Source organism: Melospiza georgiana, chromosome 33 (assembly GCF_028018845.1).
Source record: "Melospiza georgiana isolate bMelGeo1 chromosome 33, bMelGeo1.pri, whole genome shotgun sequence".
Classification (NCBI taxonomy): Eukaryota; Metazoa; Chordata; class Aves; order Passeriformes; family Passerellidae; genus Melospiza; species Melospiza georgiana.
The window spans coordinates 378,382-394,001 of record NC_080462.1 but is presented as its reverse complement, the minus strand read 5'-3'; the positions used below and the strand labels follow the sequence as shown (position 1 = coordinate 394,001).

The window sequence follows — 15,620 nt, the reverse complement described above, 5'->3', positions numbered from 1 at the left end:
TGGTCATCGCCAAGAAGTCCCAATCTCACCACCAAAAAAAACTGAACTAAACTGCTTTGCTTGCGAGATCCGAGTGTGCGTTCTGAGTACTTGGTTTACAAAAGACATTGCAGGCTGGAGCATTGTTCGCCCTTCAAAATTTCTGGCTTTGCTATTCATTTTAATTTTATTATTCACTTATTATTTTTTTAAAAAATAACATACATTGCTTGTAAAATAATTTCATTTCTTCTTTTTCTTCTTCTTCTTCTTCTTCTTTAAATTAATTTATTCTTTCATTCTTTTTTTTTTTTGTTCTTCAGATGTCATTATTATTATTATTATCATTATTATTATTATCATCATCATTTTTCTCTCATCCCACCCGCTCTCCCTTCCTACTCCCACCCCCCATCCCCCCCCCCCAATGCCCTGCTCTGTCTCTTTTAGGAAAATATTCTAATGGCCTGAGTGGCTGCCGCGTGGCAGACGGGGCACTCGGGATCAGTCCTCTCGCAGATCCTCACGGCACACTCCATGCAGAAGAGGTTGTGGCCGCAGGGCACCAGCGCGGCCGTCACCTCGCTCTCGAAGCACACCATGCACTCGCGGCTGCTGCCCACCGACGTCCGGGCGGCGGCGGGCGTGCCCAGCTTGGAGAAGCCCTGCAGGGGCTCCCCTTGCGACCGCCGCGGCAGCCCGGACAGGCCGGGCTCGGGGATGGACGAGGAGGGCGAGCGGTGCGAGTTGGGGTGGATGGCGCCGGTGCTGCTGGAGCGCTGCTGCTTCGAGAAGAGCACCGAGACGGGGTTGGTGTTCTCCTGCCCGGCCCACATCGGGGCGCCCGACTCCGGCACCCCGTAGTACAAATCCTGCTTGTTCACACCGTAGTTGGGGAAGAGGTAACCGTAATTGAAGTCGTTTTGGTCGTTCAGCCGGGGGGTCTCGTAGACGGGGTCAACGGAGCAGTCGCCGATGCAGCCCAGGCTGTTCTGGCGGAAGGTGGACAGGGGCTTGCAGCCCGGCGCCGGCGTGTGCACCCGCCAGGCCTCCGAGTAGCGGTTCTCCATGCCGGAGTCGGGGCTGCTGGAGAGGAAGTCGTTCTCGTTGTTGTACTCCAGAATCTTGCCCGTCCTCACCGCGATGTGCGTCTCGATCTCCTCGCGGGCGCGCTCCACGTTGCCCGGCGCGCCGGTGATCTCGAAGACGGGGTCCCGGTCTCGGCTGGGCGTGATGATGTAGGTGTTGGTCTGCTGCTGGATCCTCTTGATGGTGGCTCCCTTGGGGCCCACCACCAGCCCCACCACGCGGTAGGGCACGCGCACGCGGATGGTGACCTGCCCCGGCAGGGTGGGCGCGCTGCCGAAGGTGGTGCCCGCCTTGTTGCGCGAGGCCCTGATCATGGAGAAGTGCTCGGCCGCCGAGATGATCTCCCGCCGGGCCATGGCCACGTCCTCCCGCCGCCCCGTCACCATGAAGACCGGCTCCTCCCCTCGCACCGGGGTCTTGATGTAGGTGTTGGTCTTTGCCCGCAGGGCTTTGATCTTGCAGCCTTGGGAAGAGAGAGAAGAAGGCACAGCAGTTAATGAGGCTGCCCCACCAGGCCACAATCTCCTGTGCCACCTGGCAGCCACTGTGCAGGACGTGGAACAAGGGAAAGGCCCCTAACCGTGAGGGGAAGTGCCAGAGGGAAGTCCACCCTCACCATTCCCAGACTCCCTCCCTGAGGGGAAATGCCAGAGGGAAGTCCACCCTCACCATTCCCAGACTCCCTCCCTGAGGGGAAATGCCAGAGGGAGGCCCAGCCTCACTATTCCCACAGACTCTCTCCCTCAGGAGTGCCATGCTCCCTCGTCCCCCAAAACGGGGATCACCATTTTGTGTGCTGCAGCCCACCACACCATCCCCCCCCACTGCCTTCCCTCAGCAGCCATCCCAAAGATCTCCCTTCCACCCACCCCAACACCACGGAGCAATGGGGGATCCACCCCAGGTGTCAGTGGTCTCCGTGACAAGGCCTATCCCCAGAGCCCCAGGGTGGCCCCCCAGTGACAATGGTCATCCTTGGGCTCTGGGGACAGGGCTGATGCCCTCATGGGGCAGCCTGGAGGTCACAGGAGAACAGAGAGATGCTGGTCCCACAGCCTGGATTGCCAATGTGGAGCCTTTGGCCATCCTGTGCCAGCTCCCAAGGGGAGTCGCCTTGACTCCAGAGGATTTTGGTACCACTGAGGAGGTTTTGGGGTGAATACCATGAACTTCAGGGGGACAAGTTTGCAGGGGAGTTGCAGAGATGCAGCACTTTGCGCCTCCCCACGGCAGATAGGGCAGGACAGCAAATGCCAGCAGAGCTAGATGGCCAAGGGTAGCAGGAGGCCAGGATTTGCTTTGGGGCTGAAACAGCAAGAAATGGGGCAGGGCTGCCCTCCTGTGAGCCCCAGAGCAGGCTGTGCAAAGACTCCTGCCCCAGGTACTCAGAGCCTCTCCTGAGATCACTGGCCAAGTGATACTTCTGTGTACCAGTACCCACACCCCAGAGCCCATTCCCCAAATCCTAGAACCCACCAAGCCAATTCCCCAGCTCCTCACAGCTCAGAAAACAGCCTTCTGCTTTCCCAAAAAGGGCAAAAGACTTTCCGGTGTGTTTTGGCTTCCAAATGATTTTTTGGAGGGTCTCGATCCAGCTGGGTGGCTTCAGGATCCCAGATGACACCAGGATGCCATCAACAACTAAGAGTTTTTACAGATGTGGCACAGTTCTCTAAACCACACCTGGAGCCCTCCTTGCTGCTGTCCTGCCCCTCAAGAAGCCTCACTTGGTGCCCCAAGGCATTTCTGGCACAAGCTCCAGGGCAGGCTGGGGGTTCCTCTGCAGGAGGTGTGCTCTGAGCTCAGATCTCAGAGGAAAGTTAAAACCTGTGATTCTCCCGTGCAGATGAAGCGAGGTGAGCACTTTGCCGCGGTTTCCTGAGGATTTGGGTGTCTGACAGAACCAGAGGACAAGGACACAGCACTGGGACCTCTCTGAGGTCCCCCAGCACCTCCTACCTCGCCTTCCCTCCCCAGAAAAGACCATTTTCCTCTGATTACCTGACACCAGCAGCTTTTCCTCCACACACCCCACTGACACCACACTTCAACACACAATGACCTGCAAATACTCCCTCTGCAACCACCAAATGCAGATTCCTCAACTCCCGGGCTGGGATTTCATTATTTCTACAGATCCTGATAAATCACAGCACCTCTCAGGCTGGCAGCTCAGGGCTGCCACTCATGCTCAGCCCCTCTGGAGAGACACAGGCTGGTGACATCGGGGTGCCCCCTGGGATGCCAGCAAGAGCTGAACCCACACCTGTGGCACTGGAGCAGCCTGGTGCCACAAGAGCTGGCAGACAAAGCTCCCTGGGCTCACAGGTGCCAGGGCAGCCGCTGCATCCAGCAGTGCCCGGCCAGCTGTGCTCGCAGTGCTGGCACCGCGTGGGCACCGGGCATGGCATGGGCACGGCACCACACGGGCATGGGGCATGGCACCATGTGGGCACCGGGCATGGCACGGGCACGGCACTGCAGGGGCATGGGGCACAGCACAGACACAACACTGCACAGGCACCGGGCACAGCATGGGCACAGCATCACAGAGGCATGGGGCACAGCACCACATGGGCAGCGGGCATGGCACAGCATGGGCACCAGGCATGGCATGGCATGGGCACCGGGCATGGCATGAGCACAGCACCGCACGGGCACCAGGCACGGCACCGCAGGGGCATGGGGCATGGCACAGACACGGCACTGCACAGGCACTGGGCACTGCACAGCAGGGGCATGGCACTGCACAAGAACCAGGCACGGTGCCATGTGGGCACCGGGCATGGCACAGGAATGGCACCACACTGCACAGGCAGCGGGGACAGCACAACAGGGGCATGGAACCGCACGGGCACCAAGCATGGCACCATGTGGGCACCGGGCATGGCACGGGCACGACACTGCACAGGCAGTGGGCACAGCACAACAGGGGCATGGAACCGCACGGGCACCAAGCATGGCACCATGTGGGCACCGGGCATGGCATGGGCATGACACCGCACAGGCGGTAGGCACAGCAAAGCACGGGCATGGAACCACATGGGTACCAGGCATGGCATCATGTGGGCACTGGGCATGGCATGGGCACGACACTTCACAGGCGGTAGGCACAGCACAGCAGGGGCACGGAAATGCACAAGTACCGGGCATGGCACCATGTGGGCACCGGGCATGGCATGGGCACCAGGCATAGCACAGCAGGGGCATGGCACCATGTGGGCATGGGGCATGGCATCACATGGGCACAGCACTGCACAGGCACTGGGCTCAGCACCACGTGGGCAGCAGGCATGGCACCACACAAGTACCAGGCACGGCACGGGCATGGCACCACATGGACACCAGGCACAGCACAACACGGGCACCGTGCGAGCACCAGACATGGCACAGCACGGTCACGGCACCACACATGCATTGGGCACAGCATGGGCATGGCACCGCAGGGACACTAGGCACAGCACAGACACCGGGCACAGCACGGCACCACACAGACACTGAGCACGGCACCATGCGGGCACCATGCATGGCACAGCACAGCACGGGCGTGGCGCTGCGTGGACACCAGGCATGGCACAGCACGGGCATGGCACCACAGGGACACCGGGCACAGCCCTGGCCAAGTGCAGCCCCACACAGCCCCTGGCACAGCCATGAGCCCGCTGCCCCTCAGAGGGTCTTGGCAGCAGCACGGGACGCACGCTGGTAAATCAGAACTTCACTGACAACTCCCGCTGTGATTTTGAACTCCTCAGAGCCACCTCAGCTCCCCGAGCCTCATTTCCCATTTCCGGAGCAGGAATCGCTGTCTCCGGCCTTGTGCTCCCGCAAAATTCCCTCTCAGCGCTTCACATCTCAGCACTGCTGCACTCAAGCCATCCCTGAAACAGGAATTCCACATTCCTGGGGAATGGAAATGCCACAAAGAAGGATCTGGGAAAATCCCTAAATCCAAACCAAATCCACCCCTCACCAAACGCAGTGTAGCTCATGGGTTACTCCCCGGAGTTTGCACCGTGAGGTAGATTTGTGATGCTTTGTTGAGTGAAGTTTGCAAACGGCCCATGTGGAGCAGTGGTCACGCAGTGGGTGTGCTGTCAGCTCCAGGAAACTCAGAGGACAGGACCTCATGGAGCCAGGCACGACTCAATTGCAGGATAAAGGACAGGACCTCATGGAGCCAGGCATAACTCAACCATAGGATAAAGGCACAACTCAACTGTAGGATAAATTATAATAAATAATAAAGGTGCATCCCAAGGAGAGCTGCATAAATCCCTGAGAGGTCACCCGTGCCCTCTGGCAGCCCTGGCAGGGTGGGCTGTCCCTGCCCCACCGCTGGCAGACATTTCCCTGCCCCTCTCCTGTGCTGCTCCCTCCCTCTCCAAAGAGGGAGATTCCATCTTAGGAAGATTAACCGAGATGCCACCATTTCCCCAGGGATATCACCAGAGCATCGTGTGGAAAAGACAGGGGGGCGTTCACAGCAAGCACCAAGCTGAAAATGCCTCCCCTGTGCATCACCCCGGGCTGCAGGAGCTCCGTGGAATTCCGCAGTGACCCGAGCTCTGCCTCTGGAGCCAGGCTCGCTCTCCTGTGCAGAAAAGACCTCGGGCAGGCGTGTGGCATGGATGGGATTGGGGCTGGCATTGGGGCTGGATTTGGGCTCCGTGCTGTTCTCAGCTGTGGGACAATGACAGCATGTGGGGGACAGGGATGTGAGCCCGGCAGGACAGGAAACAATCACGGAGCCGGCAGGGAGGGTCAGGCAGGCAGAGCTGTGACAAAGGACCAGGGCTCCACGCTGGGGACAGATGGAAGGGAGCAGTGGCAAGGAATCCACACGAATGAGGGCAAATGTAAGCATGTTACACGAGCTGGAGGAGCGGGAGGGAGTTGGGCATGGAGCAAAGGTGGTGGAAATCGAGGGAGAGGCACACCCTGATGCCTCCAAGGGAGGAGGAGAATGAGGTGCGTGGGAGCAAAGCCAAAGACACCCCAAAAGGGCAAAGGGAAGGTGGGCAAGGAGAGAGCACGGCGAGAGGGAGGGGAAGGAGGATGTGGAACGGACAAAAGGACGCGTGGTGCAGTCGGTGGTGTGAGGAGGGGGGGAGGAGGGAGGGTCTCTGTGCAGGCCTGCAGACGGGAAAGCCAGCTTTGTGGAGACAGACAGATGGGGATCCTGTGCTTAAAAACAGGAGAAAATCACCTCCTAGGAAATTAGACCAACCCCAGCAAGCCCAGAGGGCTCAGCAGCCCTGACCTCCAGCAGCTCTGACCTGGCACAGACAATGGGCAAACCATCAGCAGCCCAAATCCAGAGAACTCCACAACTTCCAGGGGTGCTGCGCTGGTTTTTTACATCAGCTAAAACCAGGCTGGGCTTACATGTGATTTACTCGCTTAGTGCCAAGGCTCCAGGCCCATCTCAGCCCCATCCCTGACTGCTTTGCACACTAAAAAGGGGCTGAGCCTCCTTTGAGATCCCCCTGCTCTGATGGAGCTCAGCTGGATCAGGATGTGGCCCCAGCCAGATGGGCAGCACACCCCAATGTGCTTATTCCAAACAAAATTCATCGTGCATGGGGTGGTTTTTGACACTTTCCCTTCGTGCATAACTGAAATTTGAAAACACCGTGTAACAAAGCATTTTACTCGGGGGATTATTCAAAGGAGAGGGAGGTGGAAGGGAGGGGATTGCCTGGCAGGTGGTGTCAAAATGAAGCTGAGGGAAGAAAGGGACCCATAAAAACATAACTTGGTCTATGTTCTCCTCGTTATGGCAGCACACAGACATCAGTGCGTCGATCCCTGGCAGACCCCTGCCACTTAGATTTTTATATTAAACAGAGAATTAAGCCCTTTCTCATTGTGTTTCCACAGCCTACCTTCTATTATCCTGGGTTTTGTCAATAAAGCAGATCCCAAAGCATTCCATGAAGGAGGCTGTAAGCTCAGTTCCTCCCTCATCCTTTTTTCTCTTTAATTTCACTGATTACCAATTGACTCAAAGTAAACGTGTTTGCAAATTACCTGAGTACATCACAAACATTCCCACACAGGACCAAACCCTGGAGGAGTGGAGAGCCTCTGGCGCCCAGACCAGTCAGCTAACTGGAATTAATCCGCAGAGCAGCCATCTCTGGCTGAAAACACAGAAATAAATTGAGTCTAGACATTGCCAAGATGGGTGGTGGGGGTCAGGGGGAGATCTGGATGCACGGCCACCTTCTCTCTCTCTCTCTCTTTCCCCTGCATCAGGGCAACAAATCCATCAAAATCAACAGAGAATGCTCCAGGAGCTTGGTTCACCTCTCCAGCTGCTCACAAGGGACACCAGGGTGCTGGATGCATCTGATCCAGCTGCCAAACCCATCCCAAACGTTCTCACTCTGAGCAGCCCCAAGCCAGTGTTTGGTTTCCACAGGGTTTACCCCAAGGTGCTGCTCCATCCTTGGGCAGAGGATGATCAGAGCATGGAAGGGATGTGCCCAGCACAGCACCACGGTGACAATGCCACCAGGACGGTGCAGTGGCACACTCAGCTGTGCCTGTGGAGCAGATCCCTGAAATGATTTCACTTTGGTGTAAATTCAGAGTTAGACCTGCTGATGACCTTCTCCTCGGTGCTGGGACAAGGCCAGACCCTGCACAGGTATATTCTGCCACTGATGCAGAGGGGAGGCTCCCACCTGGCACCAACTGGCACCTCCGTGCCAGGAGCATCACCCTGACCCTGGAAGCACCAAGGGAGCTGCACCAACCACAGCAAACAGCTCCAGAGCCAACCCCAAGCTGCATCTTTTTGTTTGATTGACTGCGTCGTGGTTTTATTTTGGAAAACACACCCCACAAATCACTCCAGGTCCTGATATTTCATGCTTTCATCAGATACAAAGTAATCTCTGCAGACAAAAGCTTTTTAAGCCCTCTCCTCATTTCTGGCAAGGCGCAGATACAAATTACACCTGCAAATACCCCACCAGTCCCTTCTGGCGCTGCTAGTGGGGTGCAAGAGGGTCTAAGGGCAAATTAGAACTTGGTCCTTTTTTTCTATTGTAGTCATAAAATTGAAGAGGATCATAAAATAAACAACCCTCAGCTACCTCGGGTAAGGTGGGGCATTCTTTCCCCAGTTAACATGAAAGCCTTGTTAAAAGACAAGCACACAAAGAACTTCACAAATAAACCCTCCTGACGGCCTGTGGGGTAAGGTTTTGCTGCATCGAAAACCCGATGAAAGTGGTGTCAAAAAAAAAAAAAACCCACAAATGCACACAAAAGGACCACAACCAACCAAGTAAATCTCTTTGCACGGAGGGTTTATTGTCCCGATGATGCAAGTTGTGTTTACAAGAAGGGGGAAAAAAAAAAAAACACCACCCAACGCACACCATGCCAGGAAAACCAGCGACTGCCTCATTCCAGCGCGGCGATTTTACGCTTTTTCACATTGTGATGAAAGTTGTTTATGAAACAACAAAAAAAAAAACACAAAAAGAAAAAGGGGAAAAAACAAAAAAAAACCAGTAAACGGCATCAAGGCTAGAGGCACAGACAACCCTTGTGCGGCGGAGCAAAGTTGGGAAGCGAAGCCCCCGGCGCGGAGTGGGTGTGCCCGTGGCACGGCTCGGTCCCGCACGGCTCCAGGCGAGCCGGGGCCGGGCGGAGCGGGGGAAGCGGGGCACGGCGAGCGCGGGGCGACGCGGGCAGCGAGGGAGGGGGCTGCCAGACAAAGGCGGGGGCCCCCACCCAGTGCCAGCGCCGCTTTCTTCCCCACTGCCCTAGATTCCGGGCGGCCGCGCTGCGGTTCACTCGGTCAGCGCCGCACCGGCCGCCCCAGCGCTGCGCGGGGAGCGTGCGTGGCTCCCTCGCAGAAAATTCCCTTTGTCTCCCTCTCCCTCTCTCTCCCAGAGCCGTTCTCTCCTCCCACCTCCGGTTCAAACGGCACAAAGTCGCTACCGCTCCGCACTTTTCCCCCCCCCCACGCCGGTGTAAATTCGGAGTAATTCTCGTTAACACTTTGTAACAATCCGATACCGGCTGCAAATCTTTCCCTCCTTTTCGGGCCCATCCCGAGGTGCTGGAGGAGCCTTCAGACCTCAGCAGATCGGGTGGATTTCGAGCCAAGATTTCCATGAAACAAGGAGACAAGAAGATCTGCCCCCCTCGCTGCTCCTCGGATGCTGTACATACATCCACCTCCACAGGGTGGGTGGGGGAGCTGCCATCATCAGACTTCCTCAATGGAAAAGGCTTCCTCGGACTATTTTTAAATGCTGAAAGCATTGGAGCATGTTTGGAGCTACACAAAGAACCCAATCACCTTGGGTTTAGTGGAGCCTCTTGTTATTTGACTTCACCTTGCCAAGAAAGAGCAATTTATGTTAAGATCCTCTCTCGCATAATCTCATTCCTGGTGACAACAGGCTGGTTGGAGCAGGCTGGGAGATGCTGCATCAAAGGGTGTCTGTGAGTACAGGTGACAATGGATGCTATTACTGTGACGAGACCAAGAACCCTTAGAAGGACCAAAAATCCTTAAGAGAGTCCAAAAATCCTTTACAGGGAAAGTCTTATCTAGGAGTGGGCGCAGCACAAACCCCACGGCTTCTCCCGACACCTGCACACACCAGGCACACAAAGAACCAGCACCACGTCTCCCTGCCCACAACATCTGGCCTCAAACGTGCCCTTCAGCCTCTCCCCCGGCTGCAGCGACAGCAGCCCGGCTTGTCTGTGGGAGCAGGCAGAAAAGTTGGATACAAATCTTGATCTGGCTAATCCACACCCACCTCGGGTCACTTCTAGGGAAGAGCTGCAGCGCCTGATGGTTTCTGCCCCTTCCTAATTTCAGTCTGCACAACCAAAACACGATGATGCCCTTCAGACACTCTGCATTGCTCCCAGCACCCACACCCCATCTCAGCCCACATCCCTCGATGTCCCACCATCTCCAGAAAAACCTGCTGCAAACCCCTCCAGTGCTTTGTCTTTACAATTTCACGGGCATGGCCGTGAGAGCCAGCAGAGCCATGGACAGGGTGCTGCAGGCAGGACACCCACAATGAGGGGTGGCAGGAGGAACACAAGGGCCACCGAGCTCCCTGATGTGCCACACAGGTCCCAGGGAGCACTGGCCATGCCATGGCGCACACCAGGAGGTTTGGTCACCCAAACCCAGCACAGCTGGAGTTCACACACATGCCAAGGGAAGGGGGGTGACCTGCAGGAGCCCTGACTCAGGCAGGCTCACCCCTGATATGTCCCACAGAAGGACAGGCGTGGAGGTCACGGCTCCACCAACCATGCCCAGTCAAAGGGATTCTTGTGACTTCATCCCCTCCTTCTTCCTTTCCCGGTTTCCTGCCCTCCAGGTTGCAAAGCAGCCCTTGGCACATCATCCAGCTCTTTGCCATGGACCCAGGGGCACCAGCCTGGCCAGTTCCCACCAATCCCCCTTTCCACAGCCCACCACCACCTCACCCCAGGCCAGTCTCCCACCCCAACCAGCTCGTGGCTCAAATTCAGAGCACAAAGCAGCCCCAGCACAAACTGGAGCAAGGATTCCAGCAGGCCATTGGCTCCTCCAGGGCACGTTCACAGCTCCTGGGGAAAGCAGGAGCTGCCAGGCTCAGGTCGAGTTCCTGCAGCATCCTTGCTTGGAGTGAAGCCACCCCCTCTGCCATGATTACACCTCTTCACAAACCACTCTTACAGGCATTCCAATAAAAATACATGGGGCTTGAGCATTATTTACACTTAAGTGCCTTTTCAGTGCTTTGGCAAAGTGAGGGGTGGCCTGATAGCAGGTGGAATTCCTGTGGCCAGGTCCCTGTGCCCAGATCCAGGCCTCTCACATCCACACCTGCCTGTGAGGAACACTTTAATAGATGGTTGATATTATTATGAAATAATCTGAAGGGATAGTGTGTTTCTTCAGAAAATAATAAGTTGAAGAAAAAGCTAAACCCTGTTACCAAGTAAAGCTGTGAAATAATTTTTTTATTTCATTATTACTTTTTTCCCCCTCCCTTTTTCAAGATGTTCGTCACCCTGCTCAAAGGTACCCATAAAAACAATTGTTTTCCTAGGAAACCATCTGCAGCAGGAGCAGTACTACCAAGGGATGACAATCTGGCATTGTGGGATTCCTGGTCAGGCATCCATGAGAGTCCAGGAATCAATCCCCCAGGGAGCCCCACACCCAGCTCCAGACCCTCTTACTCCGGCCTTCTACACAAAAACAAGGCACAGGAGACAGCAGAGACATTCCTGCAGGCCTTCAGAAACAAGTGTGGGCCACGATGTGCGCTGGGGTGAAGAGCCACAGCTGCAGGGACCGTGCTGAAGGAGCCCCCAGCACAGGATCCATCCCACCCACCTCCACGGTGGGGCACAGGCTGCACCATCTGCCCCACCAGCCAAAGGAGCACAGCCACAGCTGCATCCCCCCAGCTCCAGCACGCTGACATTTCAGCTTCCCAGATGTGGGAAAACCCTCACTCACACACACACATACACACACACAAAAAATGGTGGAAAAAATCCAGGTCTCCACGTTCCTCTCCATGGCTCTGGACACAAGAGGCACGTGCTGCGTTCTGAGCACACACCCCCTTCTCTGGAGTCTGGGGCAGCGCTGAGATCCTGCAACAAAACAGCCCTGGCACATTCCCCCTCGGTTCCGCCTGCCGAATCCTCTTTCCCAACTTTATGAAACAAAGGGGGCCTGATTCTCCACGGCCTCACACACACACACCAGCGCAGAGTTGGTGCTGAGCCCCGCCGCGCCTGCAGAGCCAAGGGAGGATCAGGATCGGGATCAGGATCAGGATCGGGATCGGGATCATGTCCAGGATCAGGATCGGGGCCAGTGGGGTCTCCTGGGCTGGACCTTCACCCCTTCCTGCCCATCTCCCCCATGAGGGCCCCCATCCCGGCGTGAACACCACAGCAGGAGCTGCTCCCTCTGCTGCAGAGACCCCGAGCTTTGGGGAGGTCAGCACGCCCGCACTGCTGCCCGCTCTCCATCCCGGAGAACCGGCACCGGCCCGTGGAACCGGACCCCGCTCCAGGGCTGGGAGCAAGCAGAGCCTCCGCAGGCCCCATTGTTCCAGCCGCACGCCCTAGCGTCAGAGATGTCCAGCACGGAGCCATTTGTGTCCCTCTCCCGTGGCTTCCCCTCGCCCTCCTCAGCCCTCCTCGGGGCACTGGGGGTCATCACCCCCTGTGTCCCCCCACAAACCCCCTGCTCAGGGCCCTTCCATCCCAACCCACAGGGGAGCATCTGCCCATGGAGCCCGCAGGCTCTGCCCATCGCACTTCCAGAGCGTCAAGTTACTTGTTCAGAGAAAGAAAGAAAGAAAGGGAAAAAAAAAAGCCCAACACTTAGCCGCACTATTATTATTTTTTTTTTCTCTGTAGCGACACAAAACTTCTCTCGGCAGCGCCGTGCCCCGACTCCCGCAGTGCCCACGGGAGGCGCGGGGCCCCGCACCGCACACCCGGGAGTGATGGGGGTGGGCGAGGGGTGACTTAAGAGTGGGTGTGGTATGGGGATATATATATATATATATAGATATATATATATATATATGTAATTTTTTTTAAAGCCCTCCTCCATTCCACCTCGCTCCGAACGGAGCCGGGAGAACAAAAGCATCACTGTGGCGGCGCGCGGGCAGCGGCTGCGGGGGCCCCACGCGGGACGGCGGCTCCCGCTCCGGGGTCCCCTCGCTCCGGGGTCCCCCCCGTGGCCGGGGGGCGGCGGGAGCAGCTCGGCAGCTCGGCTCCCCGCCGCTCCAGCGGCCGCTCGGACCGAGCCCGGCGGCACCACCACACCCCCTCCGCCCGGCCAACAAAGGGGGACTCCGAGGCGCGGGGCCGGGCTCAGCCTGCACCCCCCGCCCTTCCCCCGCCTTATTCCCAGGGTTTTTTTTTCCTTTCTTAAGCAGAGCGCGGTCGAGCTCGGCTCTCGGGCAGAACCGGGGAGCGGCGCGCGGGGCTCCGGTGCCGGACGAGCCCCCGCAGCGTTCCCGCAGAGCCCCCGTGCCGCCGTTCCCCAGCACCGCCGTGCCGGCAGCGCGGCCGCCCGCCCACATCCCGGGAGCCCCGGGCTTTGTCCCCGGCGGGGCCGAGCGGCCCCGGCCCCGAACAATGGGCGGGAGGGAGCGGCGGGGCCCCGCGGCCGCGGGGGGAGTGTCCCGGGGCCCGGCGAGCGGCGACACACCGGGGCACATCGCGGGGTACCGGGGGCCCGGAGCTCACCTTGCCGTCCCACGATCTCGGCCACGTGCTCGGAGCTGGGCACCGGGACGCACTCGGTGGTGTTGGAGCTGCTCTTGAGCCGCAGCTCGGCCTCCTTGTAGAGCGCGCACAACTTGGGCTCCGCCGCCCCGGCGCTGGGCGCCGCCGAGCCCTTCGGGGCCGCCGGGGGCGGCGGCGGCGGCGGCGGCGGCGGCTGCTGCGGCGGCGGCGGCGGCGGCGGGGGCTGCTGCGGCGGCGGCGGCGGCGGGTTATTGTTGTTGTTGTTGCTGTCCTCCACCAGCACCACGGCCGAGGAGGAGGAGGAGGAGGAAGGCTCGCCTAGCCCCAGCAGGCAGAGCTGGTCCAGGGCGAGCTGCAGCGCCCGGTCATCCTCAAGCAGCGCTCTGTCTTTGCCGCTCCCACCGAAACAGCCTAAATCGCCGAAACCCCCGTTCCTTTCCATTATCCCTGGGACTACCAGGCTAGGCATGGCTAACAAAGGCTTGGGAGGGGGCTGGGGGCTGGGGGGGGGGGGGGGGCGAGAGGAGGGGAGGGGGGGGGACACAAAGAGCTCGGGAGGGAGAAGGGAAAAAAAAAAGGCAGAGAGAGAGAGAACGAGAGAGAGAAAAGGACCCTCCGCCCCCCGCCCCCCGCCTGGCCAAGCCCCTTTCCCGTGTAACCCGAGCCCCGCGCCCGCCGCCTCCACCGCGGTCCCCCCGCCGCCGCCCCCGCCCCCGGCCGCCGCCGCCGGGGGGTGCGGGGGGTGCGGGGGGCGCGGAGCGGAGCGCGGCCCCGCGGGGGGAAACTCTTTTGTTTGAAGGCGGCTGGGCGCTGCGGGAGCGGCCCGGCCCGCGGGCTCATGGGGGATGTAGTCCGGTGGCGGCACACCCCCGCCCGCGGCGGCGGCCACCGGGGCGGCGGGGACCGGCGGCGTGCGGAGGGGGACCCGCGGGGACACGGGTGGATGTGGGATCTGGGATGGGGGGGACAGGCTGTGACACTGCGAGGGGGATGCGGGGACCCGCGGTGACACTGCGAGGTGGATGCGGGGACCCACGGGGACACGAGTGGATGTGGGACGTGGGATGTGAGGGACCCTCTGTGACACTGCGAGGGGGATGCGGGGACCCGCGGGGACACGAGTGGATGTGGGACGTGGGATGTGAGGGACCGGCTGTGACACTGCGAGGGGGATGCGGGGACCCACGGGGACACGAGTGGATGTGGGACGTGGGATGTGAGGGACCGGCTGGGACACGGTGAGGGGGCTCCAGGGGACCCACGGGGACACGAGTGGATGTGGGACGTGGGATGGGGGGGACCCGCTGTGGCACTGCGAGGGGGATGCGGGGACCCGCGGGGACACGAGTGGATGTGGGATGTGGGATGTGAGGGACTGGCTGAGACACGGTGAGGGGGCTCCAGGGGACCCGCGGTGACACGAGTGGAGAGGCACCCACGGTGACAGGGGTGGAGGGAGGTGTGGGGACCGCTGGGACACGGAGAGGGGGATGGTGTGGGGACACACATCGTGCAGAGGGTACACACGCTGTGTCACACGTGGAGGGGCTGCAGGGGGACATGCCATGACATGGGGATGGGGACTGGGGGGTCCCTTTGTGACACGGACTAGGGAGGTGCAAGGGGACCAACCATGAAGGGGACTGCGGGGAAGCCACCGTGACCCGGCTGGAGGACGATGCACATCCAGGCGTGCCCAGATGTGCACACACAGAGGAGCACAACCCCAAAACGCAGATGTGTTCCCCAAAACGCAGATGTGCTCCCCAAAACGCAGATGTGCACCCCCAAATGCAGATGTCCCCCCCAAAACAGATGTGCACCCCAAAACGCAGATATGCCATGGCGTGGGTGGAAGGGTTTGTGGTGGGATCGCTGTGCCATGGGTGGGGTGGGCTGCAGTGGGGTTTCCCTGTGTCACACGTGGAGGGGACTCCTTGGAGACCTACCATGCCCTGGGTGGGTGTAGGGGCTGCATGGGGACCCACGGGGACACAGCTGTAGGGGCTGCATGGGGACCCACTGTGGGTTCCATGAGTGACTCTCTGTGCACACCCTGCCAGAGAGGGGTCCCAGGAATGAGGGGTCTGTGAGGGGACCCACTGGGTGCACCCAGCATGGAGGGCCATGAGTGGAAGGGGTCTCTGTGGACACCCACCATGTGCCCCACACTGTGGAGGGGTCATGGGTGAAGCAGAGTTTGTGTGGGGACCTGTTGCTGCCCACTCCTGAGGGTGTTACAGGGGTGTCCAGGGCTGGGATCCATGCAGAGACCCACAGGG

General features: G+C 59.2%; 1 protein-coding gene across 1 annotated transcript; it reads right to left on the bottom strand.

Moving 5' to 3' along the window:
- Positions 1 to 422: 422 nt before the first annotated feature.
- On the bottom strand, positions 423 to 13,807 carry MEX3A (mex-3 RNA binding family member A). Its single transcript, XM_058042713.1, has 2 exons — positions 13,339 to 13,807; positions 423 to 1,531 (listed from the first exon to the last, which is right to left on the bottom strand). The coding sequence occupies exons 1-2, from the start codon at positions 13,805 to 13,807 to the stop codon at positions 426 to 428; spliced, it is 1,575 nt and encodes a 524-aa protein (XP_057898696.1). The 3' UTR covers positions 423 to 425.
- Positions 13,808 to 15,620: the final 1,813 nt, after the last annotated feature.